Source organism: Cryptosporidium ryanae (genome assembly GCF_009792415.1).
Source record: "Cryptosporidium ryanae isolate 45019 chromosome Unknown contig_26, whole genome shotgun sequence".
NCBI classification, from domain to species: domain Eukaryota; phylum Apicomplexa; class Conoidasida; order Eucoccidiorida; family Cryptosporidiidae; genus Cryptosporidium; species Cryptosporidium ryanae.
In genome coordinates, this window is record NW_027125525.1 from 1 (window position 1) to 19,551 (window position 19,551).

The 19,551-nt window shown below is 30.9% G+C and overlaps 9 protein-coding genes across 9 annotated transcripts; 2 read left to right on the forward strand and 7 right to left on the reverse strand.

The window, feature by feature from the left end:
• Window positions 1-1,707: 1,707 nt before the first annotated feature.
• On the forward strand, window positions 1,708-3,180 carry FG386_001591 (patatin like esterase; the record flags this gene model as incomplete). Its single annotated transcript, XM_067340984.1, has 1 exon — window positions 1,708-3,180. One exon carries the CDS (start codon window positions 1,708-1,710, stop codon window positions 3,178-3,180), a length of 1,473 nt encoding a protein of 490 aa, XP_067198055.1.
• A 72-nt stretch (window positions 3,181-3,252) lies between these two features.
• On the reverse strand, window positions 3,253-4,209 carry FG386_001602 (TPR repeat protein; the record flags this gene model as incomplete). Its single annotated transcript, XM_067340995.1, has 1 exon — window positions 3,253-4,209. One exon carries the CDS (start codon window positions 4,207-4,209, stop codon window positions 3,253-3,255), a length of 957 nt encoding a protein of 318 aa, XP_067198066.1.
• Window positions 4,210-4,330: 121 nt separating this feature from the next.
• Window positions 4,331-5,563, reverse strand: FG386_001613 (methionine adenosyltransferase; the record flags this gene model as incomplete). Its single annotated transcript, XM_067341006.1, has 1 exon — window positions 4,331-5,563. The coding sequence occupies one exon, from the start codon at window positions 5,561-5,563 to the stop codon at window positions 4,331-4,333; it is 1,233 nt and encodes a 410-aa protein (XP_067198077.1).
• A 156-nt stretch (window positions 5,564-5,719) lies between these two features.
• On the reverse strand, window positions 5,720-7,810 carry FG386_001624 (RAD24/Rf-C activator 1 AAA ATpase; the record flags this gene model as incomplete). Its single annotated transcript, XM_067341017.1, has 1 exon — window positions 5,720-7,810. The coding sequence occupies one exon, from the start codon at window positions 7,808-7,810 to the stop codon at window positions 5,720-5,722; it is 2,091 nt and encodes a 696-aa protein (XP_067198088.1).
• A 583-nt stretch (window positions 7,811-8,393) lies between these two features.
• Window positions 8,394-9,353, reverse strand: FG386_001635 (serine/threonine protein phosphatase; the record flags this gene model as incomplete). Its single annotated transcript, XM_067341028.1, has 1 exon — window positions 8,394-9,353. One exon carries the CDS (start codon window positions 9,351-9,353, stop codon window positions 8,394-8,396), a length of 960 nt encoding a protein of 319 aa, XP_067198099.1.
• A 784-nt stretch (window positions 9,354-10,137) lies between these two features.
• Window positions 10,138-11,493, reverse strand: FG386_001646 (clathrin assembly protein; the record flags this gene model as incomplete). Its single annotated transcript, XM_067341039.1, has 1 exon — window positions 10,138-11,493. The coding sequence occupies one exon, from the start codon at window positions 11,491-11,493 to the stop codon at window positions 10,138-10,140; it is 1,356 nt and encodes a 451-aa protein (XP_067198110.1).
• A 1,062-nt stretch (window positions 11,494-12,555) lies between these two features.
• On the forward strand, window positions 12,556-13,398 carry FG386_001657 (uncharacterized protein; the record flags this gene model as incomplete). The annotated part of the gene is made up of 1 exon (XM_067341050.1): window positions 12,556-13,398. The coding sequence occupies one exon, from the start codon at window positions 12,556-12,558 to the stop codon at window positions 13,396-13,398; it is 843 nt and encodes a 280-aa protein (XP_067198121.1).
• Window position 13,399: 1 nt separating this feature from the next.
• FG386_001668 (SMC type chromosomal ABC Atpase) lies at window positions 13,400-17,203 on the reverse strand (the record flags this gene model as incomplete). Its single annotated transcript, XM_067341061.1, has 1 exon — window positions 13,400-17,203. The coding sequence occupies one exon, from the start codon at window positions 17,201-17,203 to the stop codon at window positions 13,400-13,402; it is 3,804 nt and encodes a 1,267-aa protein (XP_067198132.1).
• A 310-nt stretch (window positions 17,204-17,513) lies between these two features.
• On the reverse strand, window positions 17,514-19,421 carry FG386_001674 (RNA processing phosphatase/ATpase domain; the record flags this gene model as incomplete). The annotated part of the gene is made up of 1 exon (XM_067341067.1): window positions 17,514-19,421. One exon carries the CDS (start codon window positions 19,419-19,421, stop codon window positions 17,514-17,516), a length of 1,908 nt encoding a protein of 635 aa, XP_067198138.1.
• Between the last annotated feature and the right edge of the window lie 130 nt (window positions 19,422-19,551).

Here is a 19,551-nt window from a genome sequence, read left to right on the forward strand (position 1 = left end):
GAAGGATCATAAGAGGTGTAAGTTGGGGATGGGGATGGGGGTGGGGGGGGGGTGGGAAACCGGACAACGATTTTAAAACATAAAATCAAACTTGTTATATATTGGACTAATAATTTATATGTTAGCCTCTAAAAATGAATTTCTTGCATTAAATTTCATAAATAATAAATTTAGAAATTGATATATACAATATTTAGGTCGATTTTTAATATTTAATTTCGGTAGTTTGTTTATAGTTTCTTAGATTTTATTTAATCACCATATTTAACTATTGAACGGGTTTTCAGTAATAATTTAGTACATTGTTCAAAAGTTACACTGATATTTTGATCATAGTTCAATTGTCAAACAGACTTTTACTTGTTTAAACATTTAAACTCTTCATTTTGGTTTATATTTGTTAATTTCCCGTTTTAATGGAAATTAATGGCAAGTAAAAGAAAAAAAATAAAAAATAAACACGATTGTAATCATTAATTTTTCAATGAATTAAATATTTAACTATCAGGAAAAGGGTAGATATAAGAATATAATAGTCTGTAGTTTAATCTTTATTGTTTTTACTAATCAAGTTTTTAAATTTTATCCTTATATTCTTTATACAAAGTTATCTTGTTTTACATGTGGAACAAGTCGAATTCAATAATGTTGAACTGATAAATAATGCTAACAAAAACAATTCAAAAAGTTAATTTTTAACTTCAAAATATAATGTATTTTTTCCTAGTTTTGTAATAAAGTAAAAAGAGTAGATTCAATATTTAAAATGTGGTAAATTGAGGTTGTTGATCTGTAAAAAAAAAATAACGTAGCAATCACTCTATATATAATTAGTTTAAATAAATTCATTATTTTACATTGGTCTTAGTCTTTAATTAAATACATAATTATTAATTTTAAAAATAGAATTTTATAATTTGTAATTTTTTTTCACCAATTTTTTTAAAAGTACCGAGATAAGAAAACCCAAATTAAAAAATAAAAATTTGTATTTGCTTAACCTTGTTTAAACATATGTAATAATATAATTTCGATGTATAAATAATCAAAATAATTGTGGCGATTTAATGTATATAGAGTAATAATATAATTTTTATGTTCTTAAACCTGACAAAACATGTTTATTTGAAAGGTTTAAGTAAATTGGTAATTCAGATAATGAGGAAAATTTATAATTTACTGAAAATCTGAAACCAGTATTACTGATATAGTTTATGCTCGTTAAATTTCCAATATGAATAAAATAAACATATAATCTCTTTCATTTTTTAATGATAATAATATAAAATCTTCAATTTACTTGGTGTTATTGTTTGTCTGCTTCTTAGGACTTCTCCATTTATTGTAATGGTCTGATCTAACTTTGAGAAGAGAGATAAGCTTTCTAACAACAATAACGCAAAATACAACGATAATAAGCTGTATGTTAATAATAAAAAATAGTTGGGTTATCGACATTCTTTTCCTCACATTTGTGTTCGAAGTACCAAAGTTGCATAATATTGAATAATTTCCGAAAATTTGTTTTCAAAGGCGCCAGATAACTTCTTTTTATTAAAAAAGGAAATATAAGTTGGAGTAAATAAATCTATACGAAGCATTGTGTTAAGATAACAAAATACATTAAAGTTTATAATAATTATATATATAAATTAGTTTTATTATGAAGATCTTCTTATGTTAGGTGTATTACACATGCTATAAAAAATGTCAAATACTAGAAATACAAACTCTAGTGAAACTGATGTCGATCCAAAATTAACTATAAAAGATGGTTCATCTAATCTTAATGATAGAGGAAAGAGAACTACCTGGAAAACGAAATTAAGTTTCTATACTGAGAAGTTAGGTGGTGAAAAATTGACTCGTAATTCTTGCAATTTAGAAAAGAACATTGATTTAAACGCATTAAGTACTTCATTTGAGTCAAATGAAAAAATTGAAACAAATGTGCAACCTTCAGGAAGTTATTTCTTTTGGCCTAATTCTTTTGAAGAAATTCAGAGAGGTAGCTCAGCGGTATTAAATCGTTTAGCATCAAGAATAGAGGAAGGAATTCAAGATTTGCAATTTCAGCTCAGACCTGACTTTCCAAAGCTTTCTGAAAGGTTAGGAGATAAAGAAATACCAATAGGATTCTCTTTCAGTGTAAGTGCAATGTTAATTCCATACCATCTTGGAGTGATATTAGAGTTACAGGAACAGGGTTATTTGACAGATTCAACACCTCTATCTGGAGCGTCAGGAGGATCAATTGCGGCAGTTTGTTGTGCATTGGGAATAAGTGTTTATGAAGCAATGGATGCCTGTATTTCACTCTACGAAGATTGCAGAAAAAATGGAACTGCAGGAAGGTTAAATAATGTACTTGAACGAGAGCTTCGAAAAAAAATACCGGATAATGCTGTCGAATTACTAAGAAAAAGGGCAGAAAAAGGAGGACAAACAATAATTTCATATACTCAAGTTCTGCCCGTTCCAAAGTCACATTTTGTCTCAGATTTTACATCAAAGGATGACCTAATTGAGTGTATACTTGCAAGTTCAACAATCCCTTTCCTATCAGTTCCTTGGCCGACTTTTAAATGCAGGGGAAAGGCTTGTGTCGATGGATTCTTTGCAGTTGGAAGGAGTGAGTTGGGTTGTATACCAACAAATTCAAGAAGGACAGTAAAGGTATGCCCTTTACCTTCTGCTGGCTCATCCATGAAGTCAAAGAGATCTGATGTAATTTCCCCACATATTCAAAACTATGATTGGATACTTTTCAACTCTGATGATGGTAAATCAGAATTTGATTTATTAAGAACCAGGTCTTGGATTTCAAAAATTAAGCCGTATAGTAGGTTCTCAGGAAGGGAAGATATCGATGAAGCAAGTGATTTAAGTACTTCAGAAAATAGTGTTACAGAAAAAAAGAATTTTTTTATGGGAAAAAGTGCATCTGAAGATTTAAATAATGAATTTGAAGAGAGGTTTTTCAACAACAACACAAACTTGAATGCCCCACCAATAATGAAATACACAAACAACGAACTTCTGCGCATTGCGGTTGATCCACCTTCAACTAAGGTCGCTTGGGAGCTCTTTTATGTAGGGCGCGGTGATGCTCTAAGATGGGTGATGATAGATAGAATAAAAAATAATAGTGAAAAGTTTATGGAACCAATCAGTTCATAAGCATGAAAATAATATTAGATTTCAAATTAAAACAAAGTTTAAACACAAAATTAATATAGTTTATATTTTATGTTATTTCTTTTCAAATTCACTAACTTTTTCTATATTCTGTCTTAGATTCTCAAGATCTAACTTGAACTGTTTTTTGAGCTCTGGATCTATAATGTGCTTTTCTCCATATTTTTCAAACAGGTTGAATGATTCAATGGAGTTTTCAATATTATTTGTAACTAGGGAACACCAAGAAAGAAGGTACCAAACCTGCCAATCTTCATCGTCTTCAACTAATAATGAGTGAAGTATTTCTTCTGCAAGCTCTGTTTCGTTTAAATCTATTAATGTCCTGGATAAATTTAAACGCACAGAATACTCTGGAAACCTGGATAGACTGTCATCATCAATTAGGTCATCTGAATTTAAGTCATATTTATTATATAAAAGTTCTTTAATTCTAGAAACATATTTTTTTGATTCATGTATATTGTCTATCGTTTTTAGGTAGCTCAGTTTACAACAAAGGGTCTCGAAGTGATCTTCATTTATCTTTTCAGATTTATCTAAATATCTTTGTATTTCAGCCTCTGCACCTTCTTCATCACATAAATCAGTCATATATAATTCAGTAACTGCGCAAAAGGCACTGCACAGTTGATCCTTTAAAAAGCATATCTGCTCATTTGAAGAATTTTTAAAATTATTATTTGTCTCCATGGTACGTAATTTGTTTGCAAGTATATCTATTCCCTTTTTCCATATAGAAAGAGACTCTTCACCTTCAAGAATTTGCCCCAAATTAAAGTATTTAATGTAATCATCACTCGGATCAACATTTATACTCTCTTCAATGAGTATTTTACCGTTTTCCAAGTTTCCAATTGTAATCATAAATTCTCCATATGCAGACAACACAAAACTATTTTTTGGTTCCAACTTGTAGGCCCTTTCAAATAGTTTGTTAGCCTCTTCATAGTCCGGGGGAAATTTATTCAATAACTCCTGCGCATTGTGGACCAATTCACTGGCATTCATCATAAATTAAAATAACCAAATTTATTTGTAAAAAGAACTTTCTATTAACCGCCCAAAAAACTACCTAAAATTGACCTTTTTTTAATCTGAAAGTAGGGCATAAAACAGAAATATTACATTATCATTTCTTTTTTTTCTGAAAAAGTAGTACGGGATGTTCCCAAAGAAACTCTTTTTCGGAACGACCAAAATGTCCTCCATTAGCAGTCTTTCTGTAAATTGGTGATTTCAAATTTAGCGATTTAATTAACGCACTAGGTCTAAAGTCAAAATTTTCATTAATAATTTCTAAAAGTTCAGAATCTGTCATTCCATTTTTTGCAGTCCCAAATGTATTTATGTAGAGAGATAATGGCTTTGCAATACCAATTCCATATGAAACTTGCACTAGGCACCTACTGCACAAATCGGAATGAACAACTGATTTTGCGACTAAACGAGCCATGTATGCACCTGATCTATCAACTTTTGTCGGGTCTTTTCCACTGAAGGCTCCACCACCATGAGCTCCCCAACCTCCATATGTATCTACAATTATTTTCCTGCCAGTTAGCCCCGCATCTGCAGCAGGGCCACCAATCGTAAATTTTCCGGATGGATTAATTAATATCCTTGTTTCACTATCCATAAATCTCTGTGGACAAACTTTGTGTATAACGTTTTTAATAACAAAGTCTCTAAGCTCACCATTAGATACATTTTCATTGTGTTGAACAGAAACTAAAATAGTGTGTATTCTTTTGGGAGTTATCTCGCTTTGTCTGCAAGCATATTCTACGGTTACTTGCGCCTTTCCATCTGGCCCAATCCATTCAGAACAATTGTCTACATTACTTTTTCTCGCTTCATCTAACTTCCTTGTAATTGAAGTAGCTAATAAGTGGGTTAAAGGTATTAATTCTTCAGTTTCGTTTGTTGCATACCCAAACATCATTCCTTGATCACCGGCTCCAAAATCATCAATATTAGATGAGCATACACAATTAGCAATTTCGCTACTTTGTTGCTCTAGTTTTATTATTACTTCCATAGTTTTATAGTCGAGACCCTTTCTTTCAGAGTCGTATCCTATTTCTTTTACGGTCTCTCGAACAACTTTCTCGTAATTAACTTTTGCTTTTGTCGTTATCTCTCCAAAAACCATAATAAACCCTGTTTTTGTACATACTTCACATGCAACCCGACTGTCTGGATCCTGTTCTATACATGAATCTAAAATTGCATCCGAGATTTGATCGCAGAGCTTGTCTGGATGGCCACTGCAGACAGATTCAGAGGAAAACAAGAATTCCTCTCCAGAAGTAATAATATCAGAATGAAAAGTACTCGTTCTTGTAAACATGTTATTACACATTATTAATATTTGATATGTTTGTGTTACATTAATATATGTTGTTTCGTTATATTGGATCTATCAAGTATTTTTTCGAGCAATAAATGAGATCAGCTACCGCCAGGAAAAATATAATATACAAACAATAGTTAAGAAAATGAATACCAGACATAATTATCAGTAAAAATTATCATCTATTGAGTCATCTGATGAGACACTATTTTCAAGGCCACATCTATCTTTTATATTCAAACTACATGTGTTTTGAGTCTTTGACTCAAGTAAATCATAGATATCAGCTTCGCAGGTTTCCAATATACTAACCAATTGTTCATCGCTCAGGTATTCTCCAATAACTGTGTCTATATTGTTATCAGAGTTCACATTGAGCTCGTTCACAAGAAGTTCGTGTGATAGCAAAACATGTTTTGTATATCTACTACTGTCTCTTGCGAAACTAAGAAATCGATGATTAAAGTGAGGTGATAAGTTGCCGAGTTTATTGTTATTTTGCATAAATATATAGTTCAAGTATGGAAAAATATCAACAAAAAGTGTTTTGTTGAAACTAAAGTAATTTATTGTGTTAATATTAGTATTGAAATGCATATTTTCATTTATTAAAATTTGAAAATTCTCTTTTATGTTCTTTGAATCAGAAACAAATGTTTTATAGAATGGTTTTTTTGGATGCCACCTAAATACTGATTTAATTGAACTAGATCTTGAGAAATTTTCTTCATTATTTAAATAAATAGAATTGTTTAGACAGTTCTTCCGTTTTGGAAGGAATTTGTTTGTAAAGCCTACTTTTTCATCAGTTTGTGTTTTTGAGTTAGTTGAACATGGGTTCACGGGGATTGAATTAAAGTATAAAATTGTTCTTGAAATACAAGATAAGACCAATAAATGTAAATGATCTTCATTATTTGGTAACAGCTTCGAACTTAATATGTAGTCAGACCAAGAGAATATTTCTGAGCATTTAATTAAGTCAATACAATTACCAATAAAAGGAATATAATTTTCCTGAAGAAACAAAATTAACGTTTCTTCATCATTTCCAGAATGAATCAGTACATCTTCCAAATCAAATGAAACCTTTCCTCTATTTATTAATTTTATTCCGTCTTCTATTGAATCAATTAAAGGTTTATCGCTACCTTCAAATCCTTTAAAATAAAAAATTTTTTCACTTATGTATCTATTCATATTTACAGAATTAGAGTCTGTAAAACAAGTTCCTAAAAACTCTTCATTTTTTTGCTTTTTATTAAGCCTATCAAATTTTTCAACACTACTAAAGTTGTTATCAATTTTTTCGCGTTTATTATATAATATCTTCCCTATTGTTCTAAATATATTGTATGTTGGCTCCTTACCAAAAAGAAAGCGATTCTTCTCATCTGAATGAACATCATCAGTAATTTTTAAAAACAATTTGCTTCTTTTTTTGGAGATCTGTGAGCTAGGTATATTAAATCCACCAATAATATTTTTTTTAGTTGATTTTTTGTGATTCTCAATAAAAAGAAATTGTAAAAGGTTGATTGCGTGCGACATATCACCATTTGACGCGTGGCAAACTTGTTCTATTAAATAATCTTCAGATCCTCCTATATGAATATTTCCTTGTTTTAATATTTTCTTTAATGTAGTCCTTAAAACAGTGGATGGAATGGGGTTTAATTTTACCAGCTTAATTTTTATATTTCTAAAGTTTTGTTTAATTATGGGTTTCGTCTTGTCCTCAAGAATGTCAAAGTTTCCAGGAAGAATAAGCTTTAAAAAATTTCTATCCTCTCTACTTTCTGTTGAAATGAATACTATAGGAACTTTAAATTGCTGTGCTTGGTTAGAATTAGATAAGAAGTGTTTAATTTCGTCTAGTATTTGTTTATTATACTGAATAAGTGTATTTGGGAAATCCTTTATAAGAATCAATCCATTGGGTTCAGTACGAAAGCTTGAGAAAAATGTTAAATTCGTTATAAAGCGAAAAAAACTAGTACCTAGTCCTTCTTTAAGACCGAAAGGTGTTTCCCATTCTAAAATATTTATATTCATTTTTTTACAAATACAACGGAGTAGCGTTGTTTTCCCACATCCATTCGGTCCAGAAATTATAAGAACACTTCTCTTATATACTTCATCGTTTCCTTTGTTAAACGCATCTGCAAGAAAATCACTAATTTCCAGTACTTTTGTCTTATTTACGACTAATTCTTGAGCAGTTAACGGCTCATATTCTTTTGTCCAGAGTGACATGTAGAGTCATATGAGTATAATAGTTTAATAAAGAGTGTGAACATGATACATTGAAATCTTTTAGTCACTGACAAAATACAAACCTTGTGGAAACCACAGTATTAATTAATATTTTAACACATTTTTCTTCATAACGCGCCGAGTTTTTGTTGAGAGGGAAAACCTTGCACTTTATTATAAGATGTAGGTTTATGTTTATAGATTGGTATATAAGAATATGATTTATCATATTTGTATAAGTAAAATAATCTGAGTTAATTTTATAATTAGTAAATTCGATATAATTGTTACAATAAAATAATCTAAAATAATTGAATACTAGTTGGCGTTTTTTGTTATAAGTTTAGAATGCAGATGACCTATATTAGTAGTTAATTCGCTTAATTATATTTAAAAGGAAAATTTTCACCTGAAAAATTATATTGAATGTAAAAATAGGAAAAGTGGAACGAATTAATGCATAATAATCACTCAATTTCAGGGAGAGATAAGTGTGAAAGTAACCAAAAAGTAACAAAGTATTAATGTTCCTTTTCTATTTGAGATAAAATTGTATATTATAGACACTATTTATTTATAAAAATCAGGGATTAAGTTTTTTTTTCTCAACTGGTTTAAGAATTTGAAAGGAGCACATAAGTGTCTCATCTACAGACATCATTGCACCTGCATTGTCGAACTCTCCACAATAATTAGGAGCAGAGAAAAGAGTAACTAATTGCCTCTTCGCGAAAAATTCATACCCATCCTCAACGACCTGGTGGGCCCTACATATCAGATCCATGTCATGGTCTCTAAGGAACTTTTCGACTACATCGTGTCCGAAAGTAAAAGAAACACCTCTATCATTCTCTCCCCATCCTCGAACATCCTTCTCTGGATCAGACCATAACAAGTCACAGAGTAATCCGGTGTCAGGAACATCTGTCGGTCTTTCTATTTTCCTAATTTGATCAAGTTTATGTAGTTCTGGAGATAAACCACCATGCATACATAATATTTTTTCGTCAATAATAGCAGCAACAGGTAGACAGTTGAAACAATCTGTAAACGTTTTCCACAACTTAACATTGTACCTCCGTTTACATTCATCGTAGAATCCATATATTCTGTTAATAGAGGCACATTCGTGATTACCTCTAAGAAGAAAAAAATTCTCTGGATATTTTATTTTATATGCAAATAACAGACAAATTGTTTCTAGACTTTGTTTACCTCTATCAACATAGTCACCAAGAAACAAGTAATTAGTATCCGGTGGAAAACCACCATATTCAAACAACCTCAATAAATCATAGTATTGTCCATGGATGTCACCACAAATTTTTATTGGAGCGTCTAATTCTAACAAAGTTGGTTGGCTCATAAAAATTTCACGAGATCTAATACATATTCCACGTATCTCCTTTTCTGTTAATTGAACGGGTTTCCCCGGCCTTGAACCACGTACCTCCAACAACTTTGCTATTATTGAATCAACATCAATATCAGTACTTGAACCATTTGCAGTTCCTGATATTGAAACTGATGGAATCGGTGCCATTCAAAATAATGAAGCTTCCCTATACTTTGTGGTATTATTCGCTATTTCGGCTATAATTATATGAACATATATCTTTCGATTAAAGTTATTCTTCTCTTACAAGCATTTAATGTATAATATGTTTCTGAGTGTGCAGGTTTTACTTGCTTGAGCTATAGACAAATTATAAAAATTTGTTTGGCTGTCAGTGATCAAATATGTAAAAAAAAAGATGGTATCAAAAAAGGCACTATTTTGAAAACGTAGGTGTACTTGAGAAAATTTCTCCTATGAAATTGGAGATCTTCTTTTTCAAATATCAAGTTAAAATTTGCCAATTTTAATATTTAATTAAGAACCTTGTATACCCGGCTAAATTGGCGATTAAACAGGCTTTATTCAATTTTTTTACTTCTGATATATTCTGTAACTCTACCGCTTTATACGCGTGCTCAAGAGATACACAAGGCGCGCAATTAACATCTTCCCCAACTACTACAGGTTTAAGTTCCTAAATAAGTCAATAATAATCCCTTACGGAGTATTCAATGCAAATATAAAGTTATGATTCTTTATTTATATAGGAGTTAGGTGCTTTTAATTCTCACAGTGATTTTTGAATTACATGTAGGGAGATAGATACATAATTTTTAAAGTGACCTCAGCTAAGACTAGTATCGACAATTATTTCTTATGACTAAAACGTATATATTTTATTCTGTTCGGTTTTTAACTCATTATGAGCCCTACAAATTTTATATTTGAATTCAATAATTTTTTTTTATTCAGATTTATTTAGCATAGTCTATGGCATTCTGATTTCGAAATTCCCGTTCTGTGTAATATATCTAACCCATGGTAAGGCTTGATAACCACTCTTCTCTGTTATTTTAAGGTATCTAATCGTTAGGCCAGAAATAGTGAAATATGGAATTTCAAAGTGCACAGTTATTGGCCTTTTACTCATGTTTGATCCATTTACAACTGAAGGAAGATCAAATACGGCCGTCATTGTATATTCTTTTTGACCGGAGAAAGTTTTAATATTCCAAAGTATAATATCCTTTTCTGGAACATACTTGACTGTGCCAACGGAGGTCTTAAATGTTGGAACAACGACATCATTTGGAACTGGAATTCGAATTTCAGTATTTTTTGCAATACTTCTAGTTTTGTATTGTCCTTTAACCTTTGTGTTATATCTTATCCGCGTACTACTTAAATATTCGACATCCACATCAACTTTGAAAAGGGGCTTTAATGTATGTGACGGTGTAAGTCTGTAGCTCATTAGTTCGAACTGGCCATCTGGTGGAATAAAAGAAATTGTTCTATCACTTTCAAACCTTGCGAGTCTCACACACTGATGGAATTTTATGTCTTCTATATCCAAACACTTATTTTTACCAGAACGACTATTATTCGATAAAGATTCACGTCCGTTACTTCCTGAGATAGATGCATCTCCCAACTTATCATTTAAGCCAAGTTTCAGTTCTGGCATTCCGGATAGATAGCTTTTCATTGTTAGAGTACCAATAATTTCACAGTTAATTACATCTCCATTTGAACAAATAATCATGTTGACTTTTTCAATTACATCGAGAAATATTTCATTTTTTTTATGTTTTATCCCGTCTGGCCTCCATGAAATTACATTTGATAGGGCTGATGGTGGCTTTGTTGCCGAAAGCGAATTTATTTTACCTGATACTAAAGCTGACGCTGCAGAAAGCTCATGGGCTTCATTCTTTATATATTCTCTCAGTATTTTAACTTCTGTCATCTGAGGAAACCCATTATCCATTATTTCATCGAGTAACTCATATATTACAACAAAGTTATCCCTAATACTCTCTTCCTCAAGAGTTTTGAAATACTCTTTTAATATTTCCACAAGTTTATACAAAAATGTTACAATCATTATTGCATTAGAATCACGTCTGGTAAGTGATAATAAGTATAAGTTGTTGTATTTTATCCAACAATAGGTGATCATTTTGCAATAAAAAATGGGTTTTCGTAGTGATTCTTCTTGTTCAATAACATTTTGTTGAAAGATTTCCAATGCAGATGCTTCTGAAATATCACCCTTATAGTTTCTTCCAATAATAGACTTTCCGTTAATATCTAAAATAAAAAGTGCAGAAATTCCAACCATTTAAAAATAATTAAAATATTATTGGTGATAATGATAAAATATTTAATTATAACCGCACTTGTGAATGCTTTCAACCCATTGAACAATGCAATGATTTACAATCAATAAAATCATAATTTTTTTTTATATTAAATAATTTAACTCAAATATGAATTCAATTTTTTTGTCATCAATTTAAATTAAATATTTATATCACCTGTATTTTTTGTAAGGTATTTCTTCATTTTCAAATACTGTTATTTTATGAGTAGTTGTTTAAGTTATATTGTAATTTGTTTAATTTAATTATTTTTTGATTTCATTATTGAAATGGTGTATTTGTGTATATTTTTAGAATTAATGATAATGTTGAATTCCTATTAATTTGAAAACAAGGTTTGAGAAGCTATTTAAAAATGGCATAATATTTTGTTTCAGCTTCAATATACACTTATTTACTCAACAAACAATTGCCGAATTTTAATAGATATAATCAATTTTAATAGCAAATGAATTAAACAAGAAAATGATTTGTGATCTATAATCTGGGCAAACGTTCAAATTTTTCACATTGTCCTTTAATTACGGCATGGCTATATATATATTTACTCTAAGAAAAAATAAATTGATGTTTTTTGAACCACTTATTAGTTCAGTCACTATTTGGAGATTATATGGGTTAATATTCGGTTATAATTTACATAATCTGGACTATTAAAATGAATAACATTAGGTTAACAAATTAAATATCAGGAAATGGAGTTTTTCAAAATTTTATGTTATTTTTTTACTGAAGGGTTTCTATTATGGCTTAATCCTTCTTAGATATTAATCATTTTACAAATTCTGGTTATCGATATTTTCTCTGTTTTGTTTCCTTTAAAAAACAACAAAAACACATTTAGATAACAATTTCAATAGAAAAAACAGAATAATACTTCATATGTCTATATTTTGATGAGCAAATTATTTTCAAGGAATATCGTTAACAATCTTCAAGATTGACCAATTGTAAAATCTACAGAATAAAATGAATATTAGCGCCCCTATTTTTATTCTGTTAACCCTATACTTTGCAGCAACATGTTTAATGTTTATAGCCGAGGAAAATATGAGCATATAACAACATTAGGTCTTATTGGGGTTGTATTATCTGTAATTTGGTACTTGACTAGTGACAAAAAGAAAAGATATACTAAACACAACCTTTCATCTGATGAGGTATGTGATATTTTAATATCAATTTCCAATGAGGTTTACCCTATTGTTATAGAACTTAGTCACATAGTTTTTACAATGAAAAAATCAATAGAATACAACTCAAATGAATTTGTGAAAGACATTGAGGTAATTCTATGCCAGGGAGGATTTAGAGATAAAATAATACATGCACAACGAAAAGTACTAAATAATCAGGAAATAAATGAGGAATTCTTTGAACAGCTATTAGTTTCCAAGTGCAAGTCAGATAGTAAAATAAAAAGGCTAAAGTTTGGACTTGAAATGATGTACGAGGACGCAGTGAAAGGAATATATCCAATTCTACCTTATTTAGGTACACACGAAGAATTTACTTCAATGTATCCTATATATACACACGAGTACATATTTAACTTACTTAAAGAGCTAAACAGCGATAAGGAGCGAAGGTTCGCTAATATAATTGAAGAATTTGGGGATGTCATTGCTCATACAATCAAAGATCCAATAATGGGATCAATTCCTTCTGAAGAACTCTCTGAGAAACTTCAAGAAGCAAATATCTTGAGTGAAAACCATGTTATTGGTTCTGATGAAAACAAGAGATTATTTACACATGCAATCTCACTTTTTTCAAGAGAAAAAGAATTTCTCCTTAAGAGAGTCGAAATAGAACAGGAACACAGTGAAAACATATTTAAAATTATTTCAAATTTAAATAAGTGAATTAATCAGTTGATGAGGTTGCAATTGCCTTTTGTTGATTTTGTTCCTGTTGCAACTCCAATGCCTGCTGCCTTGAAATTTCCTTAACAAAACTTGATCTGTTTATTTGTGAAACTTGCAAAAATTTGTTTGATATTTCAAGAATTTGTGGTCTAAATGTAGTAACTATAAACTGAGTTGAAATAGACTGTTTTTGAATCAAATTGGCAACTGACCAGCGGTATTGATCATCAAGTGCAGCATCTACCTCATCCAGTAAATAAAAAGGTGCCGGATCCGCTCTATGAATTGCAAACAGTAGTGCTATTGCAACAAGGGTTTTCTGACCTCCACTTAATTGGTTTAGCGAATAATAACTTCCGCCAAGAATACTCTTCCTATTGCTTGAACATTGTTGATTTACCTGAGAATTTGCACTTCCCAAGTTAAACGTAACCTTTATTCCAATTCCAAATAATGAGTTATCATCTGTTAAATTGTAAACTTTTGACATTTTATTTTTTTTTTCAGTTAAATTTACATTTAAGTTTCCATTACCTACTGACTGGTTGATAGAACGATTCTCATCACCACGTCCTTTAGACAGCTTTAAAATTAATTTCGCATCACCTGTAGGTATGAGCTCCCGAAAGACCTGATTAAAATGAAAGTTTATTTCTTCAAAGGTTTTCAGAAGCGTTTTTTCTTTCTGTAAATCAAGGACTTCAATCAAATTCTGTACAGAAGACATTGCAGAACCTAATTCATTGTGACGATCAGACAAGTCAGTGTACTCTTGAATAAATTGATCTAACTCTATGATCACCTTCCTATTAATAATTTTAAACTCTTTCGATAACCTTCCTTTAATATCGTGCAACTCCTCATAAATCTTGTTTCTGTCTTTCGGTATATATATTTCAGAAAAGACGTTGGTTGATTTTTTTGTTTTCTCAAGCAATATAGACTCCTTTGCGGACTTGTAACTGTTGTATTTATTCTCTAAAATGCTGAACATATTTTTAAGATCTTTCTGTTGTTCCAATGTTTTTTGTTCCTCTTGAGAAATTGTTTCAATATTGAGATTGATTCGTGACATTTCTTGTATCTTTGAATCAATTTTGTTGTTAATATCTGAAAGCTGTTCAGTCGATTCAGATAGAATTTTATCGCACTCAAAAAAAGATTCAAAATCCAAATCATGACCATTCTTAAATTTAATGTCCTCCTCACATTTTTCCTCTTGGATAGAATAATAATCGTCATAAAGTGTATTTAATCTTACTTGTTGTTTTTCAATATTATTAGTTACTTCTGATAACTCTTTTTCTATTTTTGGTATTTCAGAGTGTTCCAATGTCCTCAACTGTTCAATAATGTCCTTTAAATAATGTTCATCTTCTTTTGTTAACCCTTTGGAAAGAAATTTATGTTCTGACTCTATTTCTAATTCAGCAATATAAGTTTGTACAGCGTCTAGACTCACTAAGGTCTTTTCTTCTTCTTCGCTTATTTTGCTAATGAGAGATTTCAAATTCCTAAAATTATTTTCTGATAGATGAATCATTTCTCTAGTCTTCAAAATTTTCGAAGACAAATACTCCTTTTCACTTAACAATTCTTCCCTTTTACTAGTCAAATCATTGATCTTGTCTTCAATTGCTATCAGCTCTTCATTAAACTTAAGAATTTCGTAGTTTAGTGAATTTCGTTCACGTAAAAGATTTTTATGAGCTTTATATGAAACAATCACATTTGAATTCCTTCCAATACCGAATTTACGATATCCTCCTCTTATACATCCTTTATTATTCCATTCATCACCTTCTAAAGTTACGCAGTTAACACCATATTTCTCCACTAGAATCCTTCCAATATCCAAGTTTTCAACAATGTAATAGTTTCCAAATATCTGTTCAATTACCACTTTCAGTGCTTCGTCAAAGTTTAGTATATTTATCATTGGTATTGCTCCTTCATGCTTAATATCGCATTTGTAAGTACTTAAATTAAATTCTTTTATATCATCAATAGGTGTCAAAACAATAGAATAATTTGATTCATATCTTTCTTTATGGTGAACTGATTTATTATTTGCCTTAAAAAACAAAAGCATCTCTGAAGCAATTGCCTTATTACGAACAATCAAATTATGAAGATTATTCCCTGCTGCAACCTCAACAGCGACCATATAAACTTCCTCAACATCAATATTTTCTAATATTGTTCCAAATACAAGTATATCACTCGATTGATGAGATTCATTTAAGCCCCATGGAATGTTTTTGTCTTCACAATATTTTTGAGCAAATGTTAAACCTTTTCTTATTGAATGTTTAATTTGAAAATCAATAATTCTTTCAAATTCTGTTATCTGACTGCTAATTAATTTCAATCTACTGGTTTTTTGATGAATTAATTTATTTATTTCATGCTTCTTTTCAAAGATGTTTTGCTTGTTCTCAAGATTCTCCTGTATTTCCTTAAAATTAAATTCGAACTTTTGATTATGCAACGAATAGTCATTCTTTAATTTTGAAACAGAGTCATTTATTGTATTAAGTTCGTAATTTTTATCTTTCATTGACTTTCTTATAGAAGTCAAATGAGCTTCCAACTTGAATTTATCAATATTGTAATTATCAATCTTTAGTTTTAACGCTCTATTCCTTTCTTCAACTGTCGAAAACTTTGTTTCAACATGCTTAGATATTAAACTTGATTCTTTGTATCTCAATAGATCTCTTTTGTTTAACATGGAATTGTATCTAGACTTCAGTTGATCTCTTTGATTTATTAATTCTCCAACTTTAAACTCAAGTTCATTAATTCTTCTTTTTGATTCGTTCTCAGATTTTAGCAAATTAGATAATTTCAACTTGGTTTTTTTTGTATCTTTCTCGACATCAAAATAAACTTTCATCTCCGAATAATGGGAAATCATGTTTTGAATTGTCTTTTTCTCAATTTCTAACTCGTTTAACTCAAATTCAATCTTTGATTTATTTTCATAAAGTTCCTGTGATCTTGCCTCTATATTCCTGACGTTAACCTCTAATACACCCAGTTGTTCACGGGCTTGAGTTATTTTCTCAAAGTAGTCTTGTTCACCTCTACTGGCATCCTCCCATTCAAATTCGGTAATCATATATTCAAGTGCTCTTCTTCTTCTATCCAAAGTTAAAAAAGCATCAAATTCCTTCTGCTCATCCTTCAAGGTTTCAATACGCTTCTGAATATCATTGAAAACAGAATCAACCTTCATCTTTCTAGTTTCTGTCTCTAGCAATACCCTCATGCTTTCTTCTCGCCTTTCATCGTATATTCTTGTACCTGCAATTTCTTTCAAAAGTCGTAGTCTTGAAATATCAGACATTGTAGCAAGCTCAGTTACTTTTCCTTGTCTAACAATGAAATACGGATTATTTCTAGAAATACCACAACTCTCCAGTATAGAATCAAAATCTTTCCTGGAGACATTCTTGCCACAAATATGCCAGTCCTCCCTCTGGCAAGAGTTATTAAAGGTTCTTTTTATGGAAACAATATCTTCGTCATACATAGATAGTCTGCGTCCAACATTATCAAGTAAAATTTCAACTGATACCTCTGATACAGGGGAACCAAGTCCTTCATGTAATAATGAACGCTTCTCTGATAAGGTAGTTCCAAAGTTTCCTGAAAGTAGGAATTGAATCGCAGCTAAAATGTTTGATTTTCCACTTCCGTTAAGACCAACAATACAATTACATCCAGGGTGAAATGATATGATTGTTTCATCCCTATAAGTCTTAAACCCACGTATTCGAAGTTCTATAATATGCATTTTGAAGTAAATACTTCTAGTTGAATATCATTAGTAATCTCACAAGAGTAATAGCCATAAATATTTTAACCAACCAACTATGTAAGATAACTATATAGTATTATGGGCCCGATAACGGAGATTTAGAAATACCAGTATTAGTTTAGGTGTGGGGAGTAGCGGTAACCCTATCGCATGTACCGTGAGCGGCATTACAAATTACTAGTCCGAAAAGATACATGGGTTTTTAAACGCAAAAACAAAATTTAATTAATATATTATCTCTAGTGAAAAGCTCTATGTATAGGAAATTAAAATTATTCACTTGTTTTCACTTCCTTGACTTTGACTTTGGAAGTGGAATAGTATATTCATCGATAGAGAAGGTTGACTTAACTCCAAACTTTTCCTCATTTAGTGCGAACATTGCTTCAACATTCCAACCAGATCCCGCTCTCATACCGAATGTCCTTTTATCACGTGAACCATTTTCTAAGATTGAAGGTCTTGACTTTTTTTTCCCTTGTACCGTGAATGAAGACGAATTTCCTTTTTTCTCGTTTTTAGTTTTTACCCTAACAAATAGTGGGAGGGTAGATAGAGGAGGTCCACCTAAGTCTGCATTTTGTAGTCTCCTTACAACTGCAGGGTTTAGATTCTTAGGTAAGTGTGGAATTATACCACCTGGTACATTGGGATTTTCTAATTGAATTTTTTTGAGTATTTCTATCCATCCGCGCAGGTTCCGTGTGAATTGTGAAACTCTAAAAAAAAGATTTGAGTTAACCTTGTTATCATTTGAATTTAGATTTCCAGAATTTCTTTCGCAATTTTGTTGTATTTCATAATCAGAAAGAGGTTGCTCTTGCTTTTCATTGTCTGATAGACATTCACTGCTATCATCAACTACATTATTAAATCCATCTAATATATTGTTATTTCTTGTCTTTTTATTCCTCAAAGAAGATCCAGAGGACTGCCAGTTTGGCAATGAAGTTAGGTTGAACCATCTTATTTCTGAAATCTCTTTTCTCTTCTTTGGTTCCAATGGAGTATTCTCATCAATACCCGGTATAATAAACAACTTTATTGTTTGCTCCTCCACCAATTTTTCAATATAAAGTGAATCATTTAAATGTTTTGTTACATCGATTCCGAGTTCTTCATATGCCTCGCGAATAGCACATAAACTGTCCTCCTCCATCTCATCCATCTTACCTCTTGGAAACATAAATCTACTTCCATTCCATGGTTTGACTAATACACACTTTGAAAATTCCTTGTTAATAAGAATTACACCCCTCAAAGGAATGGTCTTACAGTAACGCTTCCAGTTCAATAAAAATTTATCATGCTCCTCCGGAGATGAGACAAAGTGTCTTAAAATAGGACAGTCCTCCGCAACAAATTGACCAAAAACACGTAGCGAGAGCTTAGGTAATATATGTGAATATTTATCGTACCACATGTCCTCATACCACCAATATGCAGCTTGAATTTGAAAATAAAGATGTATTGCATCTTCAAGCAAATTCACAGGAAGATTCGTAAAGAATCTTGCGTAGCAGTCATCGATTGCTTGGGAAAATGCCTCCTCAATATCTCTATATGCATTTTCAACATCCGCATTTTTAAAAACTGATTTTAGCTCACTGTTTTTAAACTTTTTACGTTCAAGTTTTTTCAGTTCTGTTCTAATATGTGATAATGAGTCTCTAGTGTATCGGTCCATAAAAATACCTCTGATCTTCGACAGAACAATATCTTCTGGTGAATATTTTATTGCAATATCAAAAATGGTCCTTTTCTCCTCCTCTACATTTTCCAGTGTGTTAAAGTTGATAGAAGTATGACTTTTTATTAGTTTGGATAAAATATCAGATCCAAAATTAGAACTATTGGAGGATAACTTTGCTTTCTGAATGACCGAAGGTTCACCGAAGGGATTATTAGAGTTTTCAAATTCATTAGACTTTTCGTTAAATTGATGAAGATTTCTTGCATTGGAAGCGTTTTTGCCTGTTATTGAATCTAACCTAACATTAACTTCTCTCCCATCAACAACATTAGAGTATTTGTTTATATTAGGCACAGGTAAATTTATGCAAAAGTTTGATTTTTCGGAATGTGGGTGGTCATTTAAACGATTGTTGTTCAAGTAATTAACAACAAAATCATTGTTCCTATAGTCTTTTCCCTTCGTAACTACATGAGAAAGACTCTCTATAAGCCGTTCCATTAATTAATATGACTATAATTATTCTTCAATATAACAAATAGGATAGATTTTTTTTTTTTGCGGGATTGCAAAGCGCCCTTTTTTTTTTTATTGCATCCCTTTCTTTGCCAGAAAATACACAGCTTAACAA